General features: G+C 41.7%; 4 protein-coding genes across 12 annotated transcripts in view; 3 read left to right on the top strand and 1 right to left on the bottom strand.

The window, feature by feature from the left end:
• Positions 1-5,926: 5,926 nt before the first annotated feature.
• Positions 5,927-7,828, top strand: LOC120455444 (microtubule-associated protein RP/EB family member 1). Of its 2 annotated transcripts, none has more exons than XM_039641649.1 (2): positions 5,927-6,162; positions 6,229-7,828. In XM_039641649.1, the coding sequence occupies exon 2, from the start codon at positions 6,261-6,263 to the stop codon at positions 7,704-7,706; it is 1,446 nt and encodes a 481-aa protein (XP_039497583.1). In that variant the 5' UTR covers positions 5,927-6,162; positions 6,229-6,260; the 3' UTR covers positions 7,707-7,828. The 2 variants fall into 2 exon arrangements, with proteins under 2 accessions (XP_039497583.1, XP_039497585.1); XM_039641651.1 differs by having other exon boundaries at positions 6,214-7,828.
• Positions 7,829-8,046: 218 nt separating this feature from the next.
• On the top strand, positions 8,047-9,034 carry LOC120455445 (putative hydroxypyruvate isomerase). Its single transcript, XM_039641652.1, has one exon. The coding sequence runs from the start codon at positions 8,145-8,147 to the stop codon at positions 8,937-8,939; it is 795 nt and encodes a 264-aa protein (XP_039497586.1). The 5' UTR covers positions 8,047-8,144; the 3' UTR covers positions 8,940-9,034.
• A 1-nt stretch (position 9,035) lies between these two features.
• Positions 9,036-18,402, bottom strand: part of LOC120455443 — a 67,741-nt gene continuing 58,374 nt past the window's right edge. For all 5 annotated transcript variants that reach the window (XM_044006539.1, XM_044006541.1, XM_044006540.1 and 2 more), the window contains 4 exons: positions 11,144-11,610; positions 10,932-11,076; positions 9,863-10,869; positions 9,036-9,525 (listed from right to left, as the gene is read on the bottom strand). In XM_044006539.1, the coding sequence (XP_043862474.1) occupies positions 9,340-9,525; positions 9,863-10,869; positions 10,932-11,076; positions 11,144-11,320 (1,515 nt within the window). In that variant the 5' untranslated portion in view covers positions 11,321-11,610 and the 3' untranslated portion in view covers positions 9,036-9,339. The remainder of the gene's footprint in view (positions 9,526-9,862; positions 10,870-10,931; positions 11,077-11,143; positions 11,611-18,402) is intronic.
• The window catches only part of LOC120455442 (mannosyl-oligosaccharide alpha-1,2-mannosidase IA), a 50,562-nt gene continuing 44,019 nt past the window's right edge, over positions 11,860-18,402 (top strand). The window contains exons 1-2 of one of the 4 annotated variants that reach the window (XM_039641644.1): positions 11,860-12,000; positions 13,439-14,213. In XM_039641644.1, the coding sequence (XP_039497578.1) occupies positions 13,584-14,213 (630 nt within the window). In that variant the 5' untranslated portion in view covers positions 11,860-12,000; positions 13,439-13,583. Of the gene's footprint in view, positions 12,129-13,438; positions 14,214-18,402 lie in introns of all 4 variants that reach the window. The other 3 variants (XM_039641642.1, XM_039641643.1, XM_039641641.1) reach the window with 3 other exon arrangements.

Below are 18,402 nucleotides of genomic sequence, written 5' to 3'. Positions count from 1 at the left end.
TTTATTAAGTTAATATTTGCAACACTCATAAAGTTAATATTTGCAAAACTTACAAAGTTAATATTTGCAAAACTTTTGCCAAGAACATAACATATAGCTTTAACACGTTTTCTCAACTTTATCCGCTGCTTGTGATAATTCCAATTGAAATGTTTGAGTTGTACTTGCACCTGAAGTCGCAGCGATTGAGAAATGTAAATATTTACATTAGAACTCATACATATTTACGAAGTTCCCCTGACATCGTTGATTACTCCGGATTTTGGATTTGTTCGGCAGCACCGTGTTGGTGAACATGACTTTTAAGGGCTCCCCCGAAATGATGTAAGCAACTTTGGGAACCACTCGAGGGAACCCTAAACCCGATTCCCAAATGACCAGCTCTTGACCTCCCTCCCATTCAATCCGCAAGTTTCACTCTCAATCCCAAGCCCTATACCAATACCAATACCAATACCAATACCAATACCAATGCCCACTACCAATGCCAATGGCCAACTACCACACTTGTTGGCCACGCAAAAGCGCAAACATTGAATCGGCCAACAAATCAAGTGAGCAATCCGGAGGAGCTTCAGCTCCAATGGCACTTGAAACCGAAACTGCCGAGGGAGCTGTGATATAGATGCTTCTATATACACACACAAACATATATGTATATATGTATATATGCAGATGGTGGAGAAACGGAGGCGGATCTGGCGGATCTGGCGAATCCTGGTGGGGAAGGGACACTTTGGCGACAAAAGGCAATAAAAATATGTTAACTATTGCATGGGGCTCCGTGGACTAGCTTCATTACGACAAATCGAATCGAATTGAATCGAAGAAAGCGCCATTCCACCTCCTAGCACAATTCCCATGCTTCATGCCCCATCTAGCATCCGCCCATCTTGCTCCATGCCCCAATGCCCCATGCCACATGCCACATCCCATTCCGAACCCCTGCTGGTCACCAGAGACCACAATTAAATGGCCAAGCACGATTCCCTCTGCACAGCGAACAATTTGGATGCCTTGTTATAGTGGCATTCGAAAATAGATTTCCAATTTAAAATCCATTGCTGTCAACCATTGTCTACTATTTTAATTACTTTTTTAATAACTTGAAAGATTATCTTATCATTATTATAACAAAATGGTGCACTAGTGCATATTCTACATATTCTTCTTTATATAAGTACATTACTGACTACAAATCACTTGATTGCTGTATTATCACACTTTGCCTTGTATACACTTCTACATATGTATATGCAAGCACATAAAGGAAACAACTTTTTGAACAGTGTTCCTGGGGGCGATGAGGGGAAAAGGGGGGAGCACCACGGATAGCAGGAAAAACTATAGACGCGCGAAATGAATCGTGTGGACATGGGGTACGAGTGGGTATATCGGATGGTATTGGATGGATGGTAGATGGATGGATGGGTTTTCCGGCGACTCGGCTTGAGTTCCACTGAGGCTGGTGCCAGGATGCTAAAAACGCGCGTCCTTCGACTCATGTGAAGCGCACTTTGTCACTATAATTTCTGTGTAAATCTGCCAAAACAAGGATACCACACCACACCACACACACTCACAAAAAAAAAAAGAAAAGGGTGGAAAAAAACACAACTAAATTGCACAGGATCGCGGGCTTACGTAGTAAATGTGTGAGATTGAGCCACGGAATCAACCCTTTACGTCGTTTCGTCCTTTTTATGCGCTCGTCCTTTTGTCAACCGCCTTATCCTGCCGCTCAGCACTCTGCACTCAGCACTCTGCACTAAGCACTCGCGTCGGCAGTCCGCCTGCCTTTGTAACGCGCACGGCGTTGGTAGCGCGCTTTTATAGACCGCCGGCCAGCCGGAGATTTTTCCCCACAGAATTTCCCAACGATTTGCTCACGATTTTCCCACAATTTCCCCGAAAAGAGAAAATGGCCAAACGTAACGCATTGGCATGTGGGAGAGGGGGGGGGGGAGAGGGAGGGCCGCTCTCTTCGCTTTGCCAGAAAAGCCAGAACATTTTGAAAAGGAATTTCGTTATTTATTGTGCAAGACGAAAGACAAACAAAAGTCAATGCTTTTGTTCAGGTCGCCGACAATACAGAGGCAGAGATTCTTTAATTAATTCGGATTGTCCGCTCACGAATTTCAAATGACTTTGACCCAATTTAATTTTTAAGTACTCGTATATGATAAACAAATACGCTTTTGGCCGAAACAAAATTGAAATCAACAACAGGTTTCAAAACGGCGAGCAAGAAGTGCCCCAAAGTATGCAGTGATTTATTTTGGGGCCAAATGTGGATGTAAAATTATGTGCAGCATACTTTTGAACACCTCTCTCAAAAGTTATGAACCAGTGAAGATTCCTATGGCAGCAGCAACAATGTTAATTATAGTGCCTGCAGTTTTAATGCATTTTGCACCAACTTCTGCGTTGCCTAGAAAACTTTCAAATACTTGAATGCCTTAGAAAATACTTAACTGCCTTTTCTGGAGTATATTAATAATAAAATTTATTTTGGAAAGATATAAACGCATTTTTGCACTTAATTGCACTAATTGCACTAATCACTTAATTTACTATAATTAATTAATTATTAATTATAATGCCTGCAGTTTTAATGCATTTTGCACCAACTTCTGCGTTGCCTAGAAAACTTTCAAATACTTGAATGCCTTAGAAAATACTTAACTGCCTTTTCTGGAGTATATTAATAATAAAATTAATTTTGGAAAGATATAAACGCATTTTTGCACTTAATTGCACTAATTGCACTAATCACTTAATTTACTATAATTAATTAATTATTAATTATAATGCCTGCAGTTTTAATGCATTTTGCACAAACTTCTGCGTTGCTTAGAAAACTTTCAAATACTTGAATGCCTTAGAAAATACTTAACTGCCTTTTCTGGAGTATATTAATAATAATAACTTTGGAAAGGTATAAATGCATTTTTGCACGTAATTCGTAATTTACTATTATTAATTAATTATTAATTATAATGCCTGCAGTTTTAATGCATTTTGCACCAACTTCTGCGTTGCCTAGAAAACTTTCAAATACTTGAATGCCTTAGAAAATACTTAACTGCCTTTTCTGGAGTATATTAATAATAAAATTAATTTTGGAAAGATATAAACGCATTTTTGCATGTAATTCGTAATCACTTAACTTACTATTTGATGCAACTCAGTGACTAAAAAGGATAGCATATACATATGTACTTGATTTATGGCATTTATGTGAAATCACGTTTTCCTTTTTAATTGTCAGCTGTCCATTAACTTAAGTCATCGACTGCCAATGTGCTAGCCATGTAGCCATGATGTCGAATCCAATTTCCATGCTGAATGCCATCAATTTCGAATATAAAGACCAACTGCAGAAACAACTGCATCTGGCTAATCAATGAGGTCACACAGGTTGCACATTGCACATTGCATATTACACTTTCCACTCGTTGCGAAATTTTACAAATTTAATTGCCTTTGTCGATGGTCCGTAGCCGTATGGAAAATGCATTTGGGAGTGCCTCACTTCCGGGAACGGAAATAGAAATAGAAATGCCAACCGAAAATGGGTTGTCAAGCCAAAACAATAGGATATTTGTGGAATTTATTTTGCACTATTATTATTTTGCCCAAAACAGTGCCACACGTTGGCAGTGACATGTCTGTTTTAGATTGTTCTTTTTGTTCTTGTTATTGTACTATAGATATATGTATGTATGTTCCAAAAAGTGCAGCACTTAAATTGCCCACATGGGGTCATCCGAATCCGTCTGGGTGGACAAACCAATTCAAATTTCCTAATCCTCGTTCAGCTTTTTGGCAAATACATACATGTGTGCATATTGAATCGTTATTGGATTGCCAGCCAGTTTTTAATGTCCGTTTTTCCCAGATTGCAGACTGAAAGTCAAAAATTCGCTGGTTCAACTAATTTCATTAATTATTTACTATTTATTTCAATTTAGTTAGTAAATGGTAAATGCGCATAGGAAACAATTTAAGGGGCGTAGAGAAACGTAGAACGAAGTTGAAGGACGTAGAAAGTACTAAAAAGAACGTAGGAGAATGTAAAAGAGAAGTAGAAGCTAGTAGGAGAATGTAAAAGAGAAGTAGAAGCTCATAGAAGAATGTAAAAGAGAAGTAGGAACTCATAGAAGACTGTAAAAGAGAAGTAGAAGCTAGTAGAAGAATGTAAAAGAGAAGTAGAAGCTCATAGAAGAATGTAAAAGAGAAGTAGAAGCTAGTAGAAGAATGTAAAAAAAAGTAAAAGCTCGCAGAAGAATGTAAAAGAGAAGTAGAAGCACGTAGAAGAATGTAAAAGAGAAGTAGAAGCTCGTAGAAGAAAGTAAAAGAGAAGTAGAAGCTAGTAGGAGAATGTAAAAGAGAAGTAGGAGCTCATAGAAGAATGTAAAAGAGAAGTAGAAGCACGTAGAAGAATGTAAAAGAGAAGTAGAAGCACGTAGAAGAATGTAAAAGAGAAGTAGAAGCTAGTAGGAGAATGTAAAAGAGAAGTAGAAGCTAGTAGGAGAATGTAAAAGAGAAGTAGGAGCTCATAAAAGAATGTAAAAGAGAAGTAGAAGCTAGTAGAAGAATGTAAAAGAGAAGTAGAAGCTAGTAGGAGAATGTAAAAGAGAAGTAGAAGCTAGTAGGAGAATGTAAAAGAGAAGTAGGAGCTCATAGAAGATTGTAAAAGAGAAGTAGAAGCTAGTAGAAGAATTGTAAAAGAGAAGTAGAAGCTCATAGAAGAATGTAAAAGAGAAGAAAAAGCTCGCAGAAGAATGTAAAAGAGAAGTAGAAGCACGTAGAAGAATGTAAAAGTGAAGTAGAAGCTAGTAGGAGAATGTAAAAGAGAAGTAGAAGCTCGTAGAAGAATGTAAAAGAGAAGTAGAAGCTCGTAGAAGAATGTAAAAGAGAAGTAGGAGCTCATAGAAGAATGTAAAAGAGAAGTAGAAGCACGTAGAAGAATGTAAAAGAGAAGTAGAAGCACGTAGAAGAATGTAAAAGAGAAGTAGAAGCTAGTAGGAGAATGTAAAAGAGAAGTAGAAGCTAGTAGGAGAATGTAAAAGAGAAGTAGGAGCTCATAAAAGAATGTAAAAGAGAAGTAGAAGCTAGTAGAAGAATGTAAAAGAGAAGTAGAAGCTAGTAGGAGAATGTAAAAGAGAAGTAGAAGCTAGTAGGAGAATGTAAAAGAGAAGTAGGAGCTCATAGAAGATTGTAAAAGAGAAGTAGAAGCTAGTAGAAGAATTGTAAAAGAGAAGTAGAAGCTCATAGAAGAATGTAAAAGAGAAGAAAAAGCTCGCAGAAGAATGTAAAAGAGAAGTAGAAGCACGTAGAAGAATGTAAAAGTGAAGTAGAAGCTAGTAGGAGAATGTAAAAGAGAAGTAGAAGCTCGTAGAAGAATGTAAAAGAGAAGTAGAAGCTCGTAGAAGAATGTAAAAGAGAAGTAGGAGCTCATAGAAGATTGTAAAAGAGAAGTAGAAGCTAGTAGAAGAATGTAAAAGAGAAGTATAAGCTCATAGAAGAATGTAAAAGAGAAGTAGAAGCTCAAAGAAGAACGTGAAACGTAAGCGGATGTAAAATAACGTAGGACGTACGAGAATCTGAAAGCCAAAGCCGTAATAGCTACATTTATAAAGGATATATATAAAGGTTAAACAACATTTAAGTGTATATATACATAAATGTAACTGAAATATAACACCCACTCACTCCCCAGTAATTTCGAATTTTCCTGACCATACAGACGAGCGGACAAAAGGAGGAACGGACAAACAACCTTTCCTAGATAGACAAAATGATGGGTAGGCCATGCAAAACCCCCGTTCAATTTTTTAAATCAAGTACTCCATGATATGAAACTTCATTTCCTTATTTCTAAGCTGGACAACGCCTCAGTTCAAATAAGCATTCGTTCTGTAATCGTAACACAAGACAGACGTAGTATTTTCACCAGTTTGTTAAGCAACTTCTATATACAATTTTGTAAAAGGAACTATACATTCCGATTTTCAAACTAAACCAGATTATTTGAGAAAAAAATTATTCGAAAAAAAACAGCCATACGTTTTTCAGGAAATACCTGAAGGCTATACAAAAAAATTAAAGACTTGAATTTTTTTTGTTAACTACTAGCACCTGTACCACTTTCTTTGGGTAAGTTATGGATGAATGTGCGAGGAGGAAGTTGCTAATATACTTAATTAGCTTATATATACATAGCTTACAGATACATATAGCCGATCGGACTGACGATGGCCCCTTCGGTGGCCTGCAATGTGACGGTGACCCACAATTCCCTGATTCAGTGGTCCCGTGGCGAGATTCTGGAATGGTTCAACGAGACGCTCAAATGCAGCCTGACCAAAATCGAACATTTGTGCACTGGCGCAGCCTATTGCAATCTGATGCATATGCTCTTTCCCGACGTCATTAATTTGAAACGCGTGAAGTTTGTTTCGAATCAGGAATACGAGTTCGTGGCCAACTTTAAGGAACTGCAGAAAGCCTTAAATAAGGTAAAAGTGAGTCCACCCGTGCAGGTTAATAAGTTGGTCAAAGGCCGCTGTGTGGACAATTTCGAATTTGCCGTGTGGTTTCGCCACTTTTACAAAGCCAACTACAATAGCGAAAGGTGCATGGGCTACGATGTACTGGCCGCTCGTGACCACCAGGACATCGGCCTGGGAAGCTCCCGATCGACCACACCGGTCTCTGCATCCAAGAATCGTCGTGGCATTGAGATCGTGAAGATATCACCGCGACGTGATCAGAAGAAGGCTGGATATGAAGATTACATCGAGACTAACCGGAACCAGTCGCCGGCATTCAAGAAGGATGATCGTAATCAAAGGAGCACCACCGCAGAAGCACCAGAGCTTAAACCTAAGCCTGGTAAGTTTCCTCAAAATCAAAGTAATTCAAAAGACAAAACCACGAAAGCCGCAATGCCGGCAAAGGAGCCAACCCGAAGGAGCAAACGCTCTGTAAGAATCCCTCCACTAGATCTAACTGGCATATGCGCCGATACTCCACGTCCAATGACCCCGGCCATGGGGACAAAGTCCACCAAAAAACCTGGTCGCCACAACGGTACTGGTCCCACTGGCCAAACAATGACCGAAACACGAAAGCCATCTGTCCAAAACGCCAGTGATCCTGAAAAGAAGGAAGCGGCTAAACGCATTGAAGCCGCCAACGAACGTATACAACGCTTGGAGGCGGAGAAACGGAGCTATGAATTTAAGCCCGAGGCAAACGGGCCTCGAATGGAGCAGTTGGGAGTTGGCAGGGAACAGAAGTCCCTCCATAAGACGAACCCTAACCAGAACCCTGCTAGACCGTCTAATAACCAGAATGCAAATAACCAGAACAACAATACCCAGGATATCCATAGAGAGATCGTCGAGATCTTCAAGTCGCCGGTGTACTTTACCGAAAAAAGCTCAAAGCCAAAAATGCGTGATGATGATGATGATGATGGTGCTATTCCCGTTAAACTCTCGAAAAATCTGACCAAAATTTTGACATCTTGCGAAGTGACCAATGAACAGCTCCTTGCCGAGGTGGTGCTCCACTGTAGCCTCAATCTGTATATCAAAAACACCGATGATGACGACGATGTGGACATAGCTGTGCAAACCACCAGTATGGATGCAGCCTGTGGCAGCCAAACGGGAGAAGCCGCCAAGCATTTGTAAGGATGGTGGAGCAATTCAAAATTATTAGTTTTTCTGTTTTTATGCCAAATTCAACTTTTCAATCGTCGCTGGTTTTGTTTTTCTTTGTTTGGAAATTATAAATTCAAATTTTGCAACCGAAACATGCGTGCATTATTTAGTGTTTCACTTATCGTCCGCTAGGTGGAGTCAATGCTTTTAAGTTTGAATTAGTATTAAATTGAATGTGTGAGAGTAGCCAAATTAATGGAAATACTAATTGGTTCTGGTGCAAGCTAAGTAGCTTAAAGCTTTCACGCAAAGCTTTGGTCGCAAAAGCTCCGGCCATATGACATTGGCAGTATCAAAAGTCGGTAGATATAATATAAAAAACGGGTAATCGCATCGTTTTCCCCGCAGTTGTTTACCAAGCGTGAACGCAGGCAGGAGATTAGTGAACGGAATAGCCCAGTCCGGAAGATGGCACTTAAGTTTGCAGCGAACCTGAACTTTTTGTTCACCGAGAGGGCGACGACGATCGCGGAGCGGATTCGTCTGGCCCACCAGAATGGCTTCCGAGCGGTGGAGATTCCCTATCCCGAAGGCGAGACGAGTGACGTGGTGTCCGTCGTGAAGGAGACGGGCGTGGTGGTCAGTTTGGTGAATCTGGCCTTCGACAAGAGCGACGATCAGCTGCGTTTTGGATCCACCAGTGTGCCCGGTTCGGAGAAGCTGTTCCGTAGCCAGTTGGATGCGACCATTGATTTTGCCCGCCAGGTGAACTGCGGCAAGATCCATCTCACCGCTGGACTCTTCAAGGGCGGCCAGGAGAGCGACTACACGAAGACGTACACCAGCAATCTGAAGATCGCCGCCGATAGCCTCAGAGCCAGCAAAATGATCGGCGTGATAGAGCCAATTAACAAGTACGCCGTGCCTAGCTACTACATGAACTCGTACTCGAAGGCCGCCGGTATTCTGGCCGATGTTGCTGCCGACAACATCCAATTGCTGGCCGATCTCTACCACCTGCAGCATTTGCACGGCAACGTGTCCAAGACACTCGAGGAGTACAAGGCGCTCATTGGTCACTTCCAGATCGCCCAGGTGCCGCATCGCCACGAGCCGGACGTTTCCGGTGAGCTGGACTACGGCTTTGTGTTCAAGGCGCTCCAGGACTTCGGCTACGATGGTTGGGTGGGCTGCGAGTACAAGCCCAAGACGACCACTGTCGAGGGATTGGGTTGGGTCTCCAAGTTGGGCTACACGCTGTAATTACCGCATCACATATGGTACAAGGAACTGCTCTGCATTTATACACATGTATTTACAATTCTTACAAACATAAAATAAAAATGGTTTAACCAAAATTCTCGATTCTTGTACATACATTTTCAAAAGCTCAACGTTGAGAGTAAGCTATTTCTCTCGTTTTCAAGGCATTTTCATGGCTCTTTAACAATTGAATCAATCGGATTATTTTAAGTAAACAAAACTGGCGGTGTAGATCCTTTGATAAGAACTATTGCACTATAAAATCCTTTTTTTTTGCCGTGGAATTGTCATGCTTGCGTCAAAAGGTCATGGAATTGACCTACAGCAAGTGCGGAATAAAACAGTAGCTAGGAGTAAGCGATTAGATAAGATTAGATAGCAGGCAGATTCACATATCTCATCAGCCGTCACTCTCGCAGCGTATCACCCGCTTGGCATATTCGGCTATGTGGAGCACCCCGTGCTCCGGGGAGGCAATGTGCAGATTGCTTCCACTACAGAATTTCGTGTTGATGTGCGGATTGTGCAGCTCGGCCACCAACGTGGAGCAGGCCGTCGACGAGTCCCCTGTGGACTTAAGCATTTTCTAGAACGAATAATGGTTATTTTATGGGATTAGAAAGGAGGAAATGTTCAGATCAAATTAAGGATTCCAATAACTTAAATATCAAGTCACTTTCCCTTGAATCATCATTCTAATTGCACTTAACACGAGTATAAACACTGACTATGCTGATAATGCATGCCCTCATTAAATAGATAGTGTTCTTATTATCTAATACAAAGGGCATTGGCAGAAAACTAGAACACATAGAAGTCCAAACCGCAGAAATATAACTAAGCTGTCGCTAGCATGGAAAGAAAACCATTGTTTGACCACCCAATATCTACATTTGTGGCTGGGGTATTGCCAATCTACTTACCATCCAGAATTCGTTACCCGGCAGGGCGTTTCCATCCCAAGCGTAGGAGACCACTAGCAGCATTCCGGCGTGCTCGGGATCACTCAGCTTTCGTGCTGGATTGCGCTTGGATATGAGAACCCTGATGCCGTCCTTAGGATGGCCGGGAATCTCTACCAGCGATCCGTTGCGTAGACCGCCGCAGTCGGTGATCGAAAACCAGGAGAAGTGCACGAGGCCCACGTGATTGAGTCTGTTGCCCAGCGTACGCATGCGCTGCTGGAAGGTCTCCATGAAGATGCGCTCCTGCTGCGCTGCTGCCTTCCACACGCCCAAACCGAAGCCCACCACATGGATGTAGGCCAGCTTTTTGACGCGTTCAGCCCTCGCCTGTGCCTCCAGCAGCAGCATGTCGAAGCTGATGGCGTAGCGCCGCTTCATCACCAGATTGTCGAAGACGTCCTGCTTGTTCCTTGACGGTCCAAAGCGCTGATTGTCGATCACTGCCTGGCCGTGGATGAGATCCCGCGTGGCATAGAACTCCCGCCACAATCGTCGGTAGTCCTCTTCCCGCGATTTAGCCGGCTCATTTAACGCCATTCCGTATCCCTGCTCACGCGTATTCTGCTCACGAGCGATGACAATGTCCTGAAACTCCATTAGATTACGCCGCGACAGACGAGCTCCAATCATGCCCACTATAACCCCGGTTTGCTCCAGTGTTTTGGTGTCCAGATCAACGCGACCGCAGTTAGTGCGCTCGCCCTCGTTCACAAACTCCGTGTGGGAGCTCACGGAAAGCAGAGCGGAGAGCTTGATATCGTCGTAGCTGAGCACGTCGGCCAGCACCAGGGGCGCCTTCTCATTCCGAGTACCCACAGCTTCGAAGCCACTGGCCCCGGTCTCTCCGCTCAGCAGCAGGAACTTGTCGTTCCGTGCAAAGAAGCTCGCGCAGCGCTTCTCCAGCAGACGATGCACAAATCCGCAGAGCGATAACTTCCGGTAGATGGGCTTCTCCACCACGTTGCCTGTGGTGAAATGGGAGAAGTCGCTCAGTTGAGAGGGGGATTTAAACATGAGAGGTGCTTACCCCATTGACACTTGTGCTCCAAGTACTGCAGGTAGAGGCTTAGTGTCCGTTCGTGTATTACTGGATAGACGGACGCCACCTCCTGATTCATCCGGCTGATCCGCAAGGGAGATTGCCGGCATACTTTGACACTGTTCACGCCGAACTACAGGAGAAAAGTATAAGGATAAGTTCACATCGATGGGGGTTACCCGAGAGCAATACTCCAATACCTCCAGCGGAAAGTCATCGGACTTCTTCATCACATCGCCCAAATCATTGTCTCCACCGACGGGTTTCTTCACCTGCCGGCAATCCTTCAACAATTTGCGTCCAAAATCAGTCAGAGGCGGGGAATCCCCGGTGACCGCTGGCCAAACCTGATCGACTTCAGCTCCAAAGGTGGACATGGCTCTTGCGGTTTTACTTCTCAATTTACCGGTGGTGCTACTAGTGTCACCTTTTCGGGCGGAAGACCCCTTATATATGTATCAATTTCACAATTGCATTTAAATGCTTTGTGGTAAAAACTTGGTGATTGCATTTTCAGTTATTGTAGTTGAGCGATATTGATTGTCCATCGATATTCGTATTCGATAAATGCTCACCAGAGATGTGATATTGAAACTATCGGCGCCGAATACCAATAGATACTTTTCTTATTATTGTTTTGCTCGAAAACTAAAAAAAAAGTAACATTCTGAAAACAAACAGTAAAATTTAAGCGTAATTTCAAAAATGTACTTCATATGTTGTGTTCCAACACCTAAAAGTGTTGTGAGACATAAATGCCTTCAACTGTAAAAGCCATATAAAACCAATTATTTTCCATTTTAAGGAAATTTTCTTAAAACACTGAAAGCCGGTAGAAAGTGCAAAATGCCGGTTCGGCGATATGGCAGCACTACCTTTTAGTGTGACCAATGGTAACTTCGGCATTGCGGGCAAAACAAGCGGCGGGCACACTGTGGATCGGATCCAAGCTGTTTTTGGTCGCCTCGAACTCAAAAAAAGAAACGTAAATCCATCGGAATTAAACGCGACTGTGGAAGGCGAACGGGGCGTGTGATACTTCTACCGTGAATCGATGGTCGGTTTGCGGAAAATAATAAGGTGGCAGGTGAAACGCGTATTCTCGTCTCGCTCGCACAAATCACACCTCCTGCGAGGAACGGATAGCAACAACAAAAACAACTGAAAGAAGCGGCTAAGGCGCAAGTGAGATGGAGATACCTAGATGGATGCTAGTGGGGGAAAAGGAGAACGGAGAGAAGACAGAAAAATCAAATCCAAATCTAAAGATTCATCCCTTTTTCTGTTTCCTCTCTCTTACTTTCGTCACCTCCTTTTTCCCACTCTCCCTATCAGCTGTGTCTCTGTGTTCTCTTTTCTCCGCGGCTCTTTCGATTTTTATTTTTTTTATTGTTTGTTTCTGTGTCTTTTTCATACGGTTGTTTGGCCAGCTAACGGTATTCCGTAATAAATGTTATTGTTGTCCGCCCGTTGTGTTGTTGCAAAATATTGCGTGTTTCTCTCCGACCTCTCTCACTCATCATCCTATCTCGCCCCGTCCCTGTCTGGCCTGCAGTTTATGCAGGTCCACAAAATCGCGATTTATTCTAGATCTCAGAAGTGATAAAGTACGCAAATGTGCTTATGAATAAACTAATTTCAAACTCCAGTGCCAGTCATTAAATTATTTCATTGCTGTTGAAATTGTTTACAAAATCCATCATTAGCATAGATACTTAAAAGTTAATTTTAAGAGTTTTAGGATATTCATGAGTGTAGACTAAAGCCAATGCACCAAAAAGGTTCATTGTGTAAAAAGAAAATTCAAAGGTTAAATGTTTTGAAACTTGAGTTTTTTCAATATAATTCCTAGTGAAAATATCGAATTTTTGCTCGGCTTTGACTGGATATAGTTTTTTTGGGCTATTGCCGGAGAAGCTAATAATTCAATATAGCTTTTGTAAACTGTGCCAAAAAGAATCGTCAATGCAAATGCCGAACTACAAATTGCTATGCAAAATCACGATTTTTGCACTGCCACGCATAAACTCGTGTCTGTGTGTTTGCCACGTTGCTTGTGTGTGTGTGTGTGTGTTGCCGCTCTTCTTTTTTTCCACGCAGCGACATCGCATCGAATTACCTTTGTTTTTGCTGGCAGTTCATGTTTGTGTTTCCTTTCCGGCATTTTGTTTTTATCTTGTGCTCCTTTTTTTTTGGCGCATTAACGTATGAGTGTGTGTGTACAAACAACCGAAAATAGCCAATAATAACAATAAGAATGCACTGCAATGGAGAGCGTAGGGAGTGAGAAACGGAGAGAAAGGAAAAGAGAAAGAGAGTGAGAGAGTCGGCACGAAAGTTAAACAGCTGAGTGTTAAAAAAAGAAAGTTTACGAAATAAACAAACACGTAAAAGTACTCCTGCTATAAGAGTACATATTAATAAAAGACAACAATTATTTCCCTGTTGATCATAAAGGCGCCCATAAATAATCTATAATTTTTTCACCAAATCAGTGCAACTCGACAGGAAACACATAAACATAACAAATTAATAAGTCTACCGCCCATGCCCGTGGTGCCTACAGTGAAAAAACATTAAATAGAAAAGTTAAAACAAAACAATTAGTTAAATCGAATTGAAGCAAATACAAATTCTACCATGTATCGCATAAGTCCAATTGGACGCAAATCAAACTTCCACTCGCGCGAGAAATGTCTGATTGGACTCGTCCTGGTAACGTTGTGCTTCCTCTGCTTCGGCGGCATCTTCCTGCTGCCGGACAACTTCGGCAGCGATCGTGTCCTGCGCGTCTACAAGCACTTCCGCAAGGCCGGACCGGAGATCTTCATCCCAGCCCCGCCCCTTGCCGCCCACGCACCCCATCGCAGCGAGGATCCGCATTTCATTGGTGATCGCCAGCGTTTGGAGCAAAAGATCCGCGCCGAATTGGGCGATATGCTCGATGAGCCACCGGCTGCTGGCGGAAGAGAACCCGGACCATTCCAGGTGCTCGCCCAACAAGCTCAGGCGCCAGCTCCCGTCGCCGCTCTGGCGGATCAGCCGATGGACCAGGACGAGGGACACGCCGCCATTCCCGTTTTGGCTGCTCCAGCTCAGGGTGACAATGCCGCCAGTCAGGCCTCATCCCATCCACAAGGTTCCGCCCCGCACAACCAGCAACAACAACAACAACAGCAAGCACAACTGCCAATGGGAGGCGGTGGCAATGAACAGGCGCCGGATACACTGGACGCCACACTGGAGGAGCGACGTCAGAAGGTCAAAGAGGTAGGTGGCGCACACTTTCAAACTCGAAATACACACCTTGACCGGTTTTCAGATCGATCCAATGTGTTTTAATATATGTAAATATGATCAAATAGAACGTACAAGCTACAGTACTGTACTAAAAATATGAATGCTTGGTACTAGAAGAACACTTGTGATGTGGATATATTTTTATTCTTTTTGCCATTTATTGATCTTGGAATTTATTGATCTTGTGCATTGAGTGCAATGACAATATTATTGTTTATTGGGTCGGCAAATCTTATCATAAAATTGACATGGGGAGAGGTGCCTTGGAAAAACTCTTTTCAAACCCGGCAAATATTGAACTTTCGCGGGGTTATCGCTCTGTTTTTTTTTTCTTTATTTTACAGCTCAGCTCGATTTCGCGTAATTTGTGTTTTTTTTTCGCCGTCATCTTTTTTATGATGCTCTAATTTGGCATTTATTTATTTTAATTCTCTTTTTTTATCGTTTGTTTTTCGTTTTGACAACGTGGGCAATTATCAGCATTCCGCTATTTATATTTCCCCCACAGTCCCATTCACATTCTCATTCCCATTCCCATTCCCCCCGATTCCGCGACTTTTGTGGTACCCTCCTTACTTCACTTCCGCGACAATCAGTTCCGACTAATTGTTTGTGGCGACGACGGCGGCGGTCCAGTGCAACGAATGTGCCCCAAAAGTGGTTCTTGTTTCTTCTTTTCCATGCCACTGGTCTTTGCCAACTCGACGAAGAGTTGCACTTATGTACATATACACACATAGATCTTCATCCTTATCACATTCCCATTTCCTGAATCACAGCCGCTATTATAGCAAAAGGAATCACATTTAACTTTAAAGTAAGATTTATAGTTGTTTCTGCGGAAGGAAAACATTTTTTCCCATTTCTGCCGACGACTTGTAGCATTTAGAAATTCCATAACCAATTCACAAGTCTCTGCGTGTCTAATTCTTTTTACTCTGGCTCGCTTTTGTTTCTGTTTGATTCCACTGACCCAGAATCCAAGATCTTTGTTTCTGGCCCCTCGGGCGTTTAATAGAAAACAAAATCTGCTGACCAAATGGCCGACTGACTGGCTGACTAATCATTAAAATCAGCAGGCAGCGAAACTCACATCTCCAGTGGGTCGCGACAGCAGAGAATGCTGAATAAAAATTACATATACATATATATATATAAAGAATCTTAGAGTCTAGAATCCCAGTATCATGCTGTATCAAGATCGTCGTCGTCGTAATCAACGCCGCCTTCGCTTTTGTTTTCGCTTTGTCCGGGTTTCACATTATTTCTCGTTCTAATTTATAGCTCTCTGAATATGCGGCGATGTATAGAATTGGCGCTCGGTAACAAGAGGCAAATCAATTGAATTGATATTTCCTGAGAACAACACGCAACATCGTTGTGATAACTGAAACTATTTTACCAGTGCGGTTCTTACTTTTGGCCAATTTCAATTCGCGTTTAATTGCATTGCATTCGCTATGCGCTATGTGCTATTCGCTATTCGATCGATCGAATGATGAATCTTTGCCGTTCATTTCCAGTTTCGCTTTCAACTCGGTTTCGATCGTAAACGAAAAGGTATCCAAATAAACAATTTTCGCTACTGGCCTTGCCTTTGTGCGATTTGAACCCTCGATTTAAACTGGATTTTGATTGGTTTCTCGTTTTCGTTTCTTTCTTCTGTACCAATACCCACTGTTGTGCCAAGAAATGGCCAAGTTGCGACCAGAGATTATTGTACAACAGCTGAATAAGTATCTTAACAGCCTAAAACACCATTCAAGTGCCCTTTTAGTATAGTCACTGTAAATCATTGTCATTGTTAAGGTGTAAAACAACTGGTTTTAGGATTCATTGGGGATTGTATTAAGTTATACACCCATTTACAGCGGTCTTCTCTTAAGAACTATAAATAAAAAAGCATTCACTTAGGACTTGGAGTTATTTCATAAAAAAACGGCATAACTCAATATTTTATAGCAGTTTATTACGCTGTTGTAAAAAACTTGTGAAAGTGTCGCATTGGTATCCCGATTCCACTTCGTATAAATTTGTGAAAGTTGCGTGCTAATTCTCTCGCATTCCCTTGCTTTTACCATTTATTTTGAAGTCTGACGCGACAGCGGCCTTGGGTTCAAAACCCACCATAATTGTATATTAGCTCAACCCCTAAACTGTTCAAATTGAATCAATAAACCTGACGAGGACAGGCAGAAAGACAGAACCTCGCACCAAAGACATATGGTTCTGTAATGGTATTACGAGCTGATGACATGCGACATGCAATGCAGCAATATAGCAATGCAGCGATAGAGAATTGGACTAAACCCGATGGAAATTTGAATTACTACTTAGTTACAAAGTAGCACTCAGTGTACGGTTGACAGTTTCCGAACGGGCACTCAACGAACCATTAAAACACACATTAAAAACCCATCATCAGCTGGACGCTACAATCTGTTCACTGACCATATAGTCGGTATTATGCATTTATAATCGCAACACACAATTTTCAGGGCTAGTTGGGCATTAAATTCACGTTACAATTGCAATGCCATTAGCCTGTTTAAACAGAAACTTGCTGATAGAAATTTAACCTCAAATTCAGGTATACCATATGTATATAGATCAAATTTTCAACTACATTTTGGTATTTATGTGTACATCGTTTCAATACGAGACTCATGAACTGCACGAACAATCCTTGACCAAAATATGTGAGAATACGAAACGATGCATAGAAATTTCCAACATTTCTATTCATGCCACCAGTTGCTATTGCTATTCTTTGGGGCCAAAAAAAGGGGGGCCTGGGGTCTTGGAACAATGTTGACCCATTTGGGTGAGGTCTCTTTGTTAATTTAGTCATTGCGTACATATTTACTTTGAGTACAGCAGCGGAGCACAGTGGAATGGCCTCAAATACACTGGCCACTTCATTGCACCTTAATTACTGCCATTTCTGAGAAGAACGGAAATACTCTTATCAAAAGATATTCATTGAATAATTAAACTGCGGAGTCAAGGAAGCATTTAATCAGCTGATTAAATGGAAATGGAGTAATCTCTAAATTAGTCGATAAACGAATATTAGCACTGAGTGCAGCAGGTAAACCCCCATTTTCGATTAACCTTTTTAGTTTTGCCGCTTCTTGCATACTTAATAATTTTTAAAAAAAAGTCGGAAATTAGTCAAAAAATGGATTTTCAAAAATTAGCAGTAAAAATAATATGGATAGTAAGCCCTTTTTATTAGCTGTACAATTGTCTTAGCTGTGCGATCATTTTTCAAAGCTTATAAAGCCGAACTGGCCCACAGTTCCGTAGGTCTAAAGTTTCTGCCTAGTTCGTACTCCTCCCCCATTTTCGGACTCCGCTTTCACCAAAAATCGTGCTGGGCATACAAACAAGTAGCGAAATGGAGAGAAGAATACAAACTATAATATTAGAATGGAGCAAATGTGTCAATAGCCAGGCAAACTACCAACGGCCATTTCGAGGCTTGCCACAATCGGTGGCATTATTCCGATGACAGGGGGAAAAAAAAAGCGGGGAAAAAGTTATTTAGCGAGTCGGGTGTTCGTGTGTTAGCATGCTGCTATTATCATGTTTATCGAGCGCAACAGTTGCTATTTTTTCATTTTTTTTCTTCAAACATACATTACTGTGTACCACAAATTATTGAGGAAGCCGCCCATGATTTTATCTATTCTCTGGGGCATTTCAAAATGAAATCAAAATAAAATAAAATATTAGTACGAAATTCTGTGGATAATTTCAAAACATGTGGCTCTCCCAGTGTCTTTAAAAATAGCCAAAAAAAATATAGCATTTCAAATTACTTTGTAGAGATGAGTGCTAAAGTGAGTCATGTCAAAATTAAAGAATAAATTCCTCCTGCTTTCAAATAGTTATGAAATAAATGGTTAATGGCAGCATTGATTTAAGCTATTGTTGCATAAACTTGCAGTTTTCCCACCTAATGAGTAATCCAATCCACTTTCAGTTAATTGCACGTGTGCCGTAATAATTAGACCCCACTTATAAGGTAGTTCAACTGTGAAAATAAATCAAATTGTCCCACGAATCACAAGTTTACGCAAGGCAATAAAGCGACAGGTTTTTCAACTCTTCCAAAGACGAGCAAACTTATAAAACTACAACTTGCTTAAGCTTT

Source organism: Drosophila santomea, chromosome X (genome assembly GCF_016746245.2).
Source record: "Drosophila santomea strain STO CAGO 1482 chromosome X, Prin_Dsan_1.1, whole genome shotgun sequence".
Taxonomy (NCBI): domain Eukaryota; kingdom Metazoa; phylum Arthropoda; class Insecta; order Diptera; family Drosophilidae; genus Drosophila; species Drosophila santomea.
Note: the sequence above shows the minus strand (reverse complement) of the source record. Positions and strands in the feature narration are given on the sequence as shown.